Source organism: Magallana gigas, chromosome 1, assembly GCF_963853765.1.
Source record: "Magallana gigas chromosome 1, xbMagGiga1.1, whole genome shotgun sequence".
Lineage (NCBI taxonomy): Eukaryota > Metazoa > Mollusca > Bivalvia > Ostreida > Ostreidae > Magallana > Magallana gigas.
In genome coordinates, this window is record NC_088853.1 from 75,330,428 (window position 1) to 75,335,654 (window position 5,227).

Below are 5,227 nucleotides of genomic sequence, written 5' to 3' on the forward strand. Positions count from 1 at the left end.
TTTCCTTTGATAAATCCAGTAAGTAAATCATATTGGTTTCAGTGCCACGCCCAACAAATCATCCCCCTAACTCGTATATATATATATATATATATATATATATATATATATATATATATATATATATATATGTGTGTGTGTGTGTGTGTGTGTGTGTGTGTGTGTGTGTGTGTGTGTGTGTGTGTGTGTGTGTACTCCCGAAGTTCACTAAAAAGCTACACCACTGCACTTGATTTACAAAAATGTGAACGTGTTCAACTTTTACGATAACTAAGCGCGCTCTCAGTTTAACATTTGACTTCCAGTTTCATTCTCTATTGATAATTTCACTTTCTACTTCAAATTTAAATTTCATTTTTCTTTTCTTTCAGTGTTACCCAGTTGAGAAGATGACACGAGACAACGGGGCCATTTTGGTTTGCTGCGGGCCGGGATACAATGGGGGAGTGGGTTTAGTGTGCGCCAGGCACCTTAAATTGCTTGTGAGTTGTTCCCCAGGGCGTGAAGAAGCACTCTAGTGTATATTATCATAAATCAACTTTAAATAGCAAGCATGTTCACTGTTATTTTTAAAAAAAAATTTTTGATCAACTTGTTCTACAGACTATATGTTTTTGGGTTTTTTTAACTATGATTTTGATTGTTGCAGGGATACAGACCCACCGTGTTTTATCCAGTGAAATCCAACTTGGCGTCCATCTGTGATAGTCTAAGCAGGCAGTGCGAGAGTTTGGATCTTCCCTTTCTGAGTTATTTCCCCTCGGAGTCGCATCTGATCCAGGATTCGTACAACCTCGTTGTCGATGCTCTGTTTGGCTTCCGGTTCAAACCCCCGGTGAAAGATACTTTTGCCAGCGTCATAGAGACGCTTAAGAAAGTGGAAATCCCCATATGTAGCGTGGACGTTCCTTCCGGTATAAGTCACGATCGGTTTTGGAAAATATCTTTATTATTTTTTATCGACTGCCTAATTTCAAGCTATGTTTTGTTAATTTTTTCCTGTTGTTTCAAGGGTCGTTTTAATTTTCAATTTTTTTTAAACGATAAATATTAACAACTTCTTGACATTGACTTTGTAAGATACAATGCTGTATTGAAAGTTAAAGCTCATCGATTGCGTTCTAGTCGTGGTATTCTTGTGAACTTGTCCGCTTATTTGACTTTTGAACTTTTAAAAATGCATTTGTATTTTTTTACTGTTTTTTGTGAGGTCTACGGGTGTTAACGTTGCTTTTATTATTAAGTGATAGTTCTTAAAAGAAATCTACTGTTTAAACGATCAGCGAATTCAAGAGCGCGTTTGCATCTCTAGATAGACATAATTGAAGTAATTCTCTAGTTAATTTTATAGGTATAAAAGATCTGTATAACCAGAGGGGACGTTTTTTGCGTTTAATTTTTTTTTTTAATTCTATTTTTAGGCTGGGGTGCAGAATCCGCGAGTCCTGACGGACTACAACCGGAACTGCTCATCTCGATCGCCGCCCCAAAAAGGTGCGCTAAACTGTTCCAGGGAAAATTCCACTACCTCGGTGGACGGTTCGTCCCGAGGACTCTCGAACAGAAATTTGACCTCAAACTTCCGCCTTACCCTGGAACTGACTGTGTGGTTGAACTAAAAACCCAGAAGTCAACAGAGGATGAGAAACCAGATGACACAGGCGAATGACGTCACAGTTAATGAGGACATATATCCATAGTAACACACAGGGGAAATAAAAATTTCAGTGAAATTATAACTTCAAAAGGACAAGTTGTTTAGCCAAAACATGTTTTAAACTTTATGTGTGTTTTCTGATATGTGTAAAATTAATCCTCTATTTCTAAAAATAAACAAAAATCAATAATAAAAGAATTCTTTAAATTTCATGCACATTGTTTTCTATTTTTTCACTCTGTTTGCGTTTTTTCTTTTAAACGGGTAGTAGTTACGATTCTTAAAGTCTTTGAAATTTTATTAATTGTTAAAATAATTCTATAGAATGACAAATTTGGTAGTAAAATACAATTTCTGTTATGTCCCACTCGATGACTTTGACGAATTTGGTCAGCATAGGTAAGTGGCTTGAATTTTTTTCCGGTAGACAAAATTAAATTAAAGTCCGTTCGTATTCAGATGACTTTTTGTGAACTCATTCGACAGCCTCAAATAACGCATGCGTAGATTGCTTTAGCGGAAGACATGGCCGACACTGGTATTGTAACGTGCAGGGCATAAAAGACTATCTGCGATGGTATAAATCAATAAAACTAATGGAGGTAACTCTTTCAACAAAACTGCGTGTCTCGCTAAAGTATGTCAACTCGCGAAAGAAAAAACGTGTTCTGACAGATTCAGCCAGAAAACGAAATCGGCAAAACATTCAGGCGTCTTATAATAACGCGCGAGTAAATATCGGCGTCCATTTTGAACGCTGGAAGGCGTTGAAACACACTCTAAAGCTCTAGAGCCATGCAGATGTCGCGAAAGTTTTAATAGAAAAGTGAGTATTAAAGTTTGAGTTAAGTGTGATAATTCACGATATCATACAGAATATTTCATCAATCATTTTTAATCCTGGCAGAGAAAAACATGCATGCAACGTATGATGTCAAAGCATCTTGATCAATGATATTAGTCTATGGGGTACCCCAAGGGGTAGATGTTATACCGAAAACATTGAAACGATAAAATTGAAGTAAGACTTTAAAGCTGAACACCGCTCGTAAATAGGCACCGTCACACAGGTACCTGGTATATAAACCCTTCGATTTCGTTACACCCGATTGCACATCTGAAACTCGTGGCCGACGTGTAGTGTTCCTTTCGTTGTCTTTGGATTTTTATGCATTTAATTGTTATTTATGTGCATATTATGTCTGTAAATAATGCAATGACGAGTTCATTTGATGTTAATACTCTCCTGGTTTGAAAAAAGTGCGTAAAACTTGACAATTTCATCGCGACCGAGTAACATGGCGAGGCAAGATGTACGTCCACACAGGTGAGACCTCTACAGCGATATACTTTGAACTGTTAAGAGGTCTATGGCTTATATAGGGGTGTAGGAAGAGCGGTGCTGAAAGAGAAATATGGCGGACAGTGCCTATTTACGAGCGGTGTTCAGCTTTAAGGTGGAATAACACATCGTCATAAAATGGCTGACCTCTGATCGAAACGACATTTTGTTTTATTGAAACGATTTCATCGCCGGTAAACTATAACTTACTTCGTAGCCGAGTGGATAAAGTGTCGGGATTGTGATCTGTACATACCGAGTTCGAATCCCGCGGGTCTTTTGTTGTTACTTACTGAATTGATTTTTTTTTAGATATTCATTTGTTATCCCTAATATGCAAATGTTTTGCTTATTTGACTTAAGTATAGTTTATTTATCATTATATCTTTCATGATGATATAATTTGCAGTTAATTTGAGTGACTTTTTCCAGGTGTGTTATTCCACCTTAAAAAACGACATGGCAGTTGTTTTGTCACGTCCTACCGATTTACGTTCCTCTGCTTTGAATTTGTATTTAATGGATTTTTGAGATGGTTGACAGTTTGTTATTGTCATTTTTTCATTGCACACTAGTTATGCTTTATGTTAAAATATCTAGGTATTGAGATGGTTGACAGTTTGTTATTTTCATTATTCCACTGCACACTAGTTATGTTTTATGTTAAAATATCTAGGTATTGAGATGGTTGACAGTTTGTTATTTTCATTATTCCACTGCACACTAGTTATGTTTTATGTTAAAATATCTAGGTATTGAGATGGTTGACAGTTTGTTATTGTCATTATTCCACAGCACACTAGTTATGTTTTATGTTAAAATATCTAGGTATTTAGATGGTTGCCAGTTTGTTATTGTCATTTTTTCATTGCACACTAGTTATGCTTTATGTTTAATCTCTTGGTATGGACTGTAAAGAGAAGACTGAATCGGTACTCCTAAAGGACTTACAGTGGATTCCAGGGGTCCAGCGGGTCCACTTGCGTTAGGAATGATCAACCTTTCTTGATATATATCACAACCAGCTGCTGAATTTAGCTGAAGACATACAGAAAAAATGAAACAATTTGTCCATTCATTTATTTATCTACTTATTTATTTACCTGTCTTTTTATTTATTTGATTATTTATTTTATCATTACATTTTATGTTTATGAAAAGGTAAAACACACTCTTTTTACAATCAATAAATGAAATTAATGTAAAAATGCAATAAATATAGGGGCGAACAATTAAGAAGACATTGAAACACTCTGCCTTTGACAATAGCAGGGAGTAGGGAACTAAGGGTCATTTTTTTATGAAAAAATATTCAGGAATCGGAAGCAATGAAGACAATATCACAAAAGCGGGAGTGGGGGTTTACAATGATATTCTTTATAAAATCCCGGATTACTCAGTATCTTTTTAAAATTTTACATAGGAAACAACAGATAAACAAGAACGTGTTTACATAACTACTTTTACATGTACTTGTTGATTAAGAACGTTATCAATTTCTGATACAGTTTTGATCATAAATTTGACTGGGTTTGATCCTTCGATCAATTTTTAGGTATCACTATTTTATTTCATTTAGGCACGCATTAGGAATCGTTGGTGTAATATATGTATCCATTATGTGTTTCATTTTACATTCGAATTCAGCATGTTGAATAATTTATTGCTGAAATGCCATTTACATTTTGTAAATTTGTTCCAAAAACCCTGTCAGTGAATAAAAGCCTTAATCAAATCAGGGCTATATTTAAATGTTGAATGCATTCAAAACGAATGAGGTCGCGCCATTAACATGTCATAAAATTTGTCACCACCTGAAAAAACACACGTTTAAGTCCGGAACAACAGAATAATATAAAAACAATTACCAAGAGCAGGCATTAACTACACAGACAAAAGAATATCGTTGGTTTGGCTGGTCTTTGTTGGGTTCATTGTTAAAAGGTTTCTACGTGAAAGATAATTAATGAGTTCTACGTAATATGATATCACGACGAGAGAGAGAGAGAGAGAGAGAGAGAGAGAGAGAGAGAGAGAGAGAGAGAGAGAGAGAGAGAGAGAGAGAAGGAGGGAGAGAGAGAGAAGGAGGGAGAGAGAGAGAGGTCTTATTATATTTACATACATTGTATAGCCTAAGTCAGTATTTTTTCTTAGTATTGTTTTAATCTATCAAACGTATATCCAAATTGTGTTTCTTACAAGGGGGTGTGGTGTGGTAGTTTCTGTGG

The 5,227-nt window shown here is 35.6% G+C and overlaps 1 protein-coding gene across 1 annotated transcript; it reads left to right on the forward strand.

Moving 5' to 3' along the window:
• Nucleotides 1-371: 371 nt before the first annotated feature.
• LOC105326817 (NAD(P)H-hydrate epimerase) lies at nucleotides 372-1,869 on the forward strand (the record flags this gene model as incomplete). Its single annotated transcript, XM_066075716.1, is given in 3 exon segments — nucleotides 372-482; nucleotides 650-914; nucleotides 1,422-1,869. Coding segments are annotated over 3 exon segments (624 nt in total), but the record flags the coding sequence as incomplete, so codon positions are not given.
• Between the last annotated feature and the right edge of the window lie 3,358 nt (nucleotides 1,870-5,227).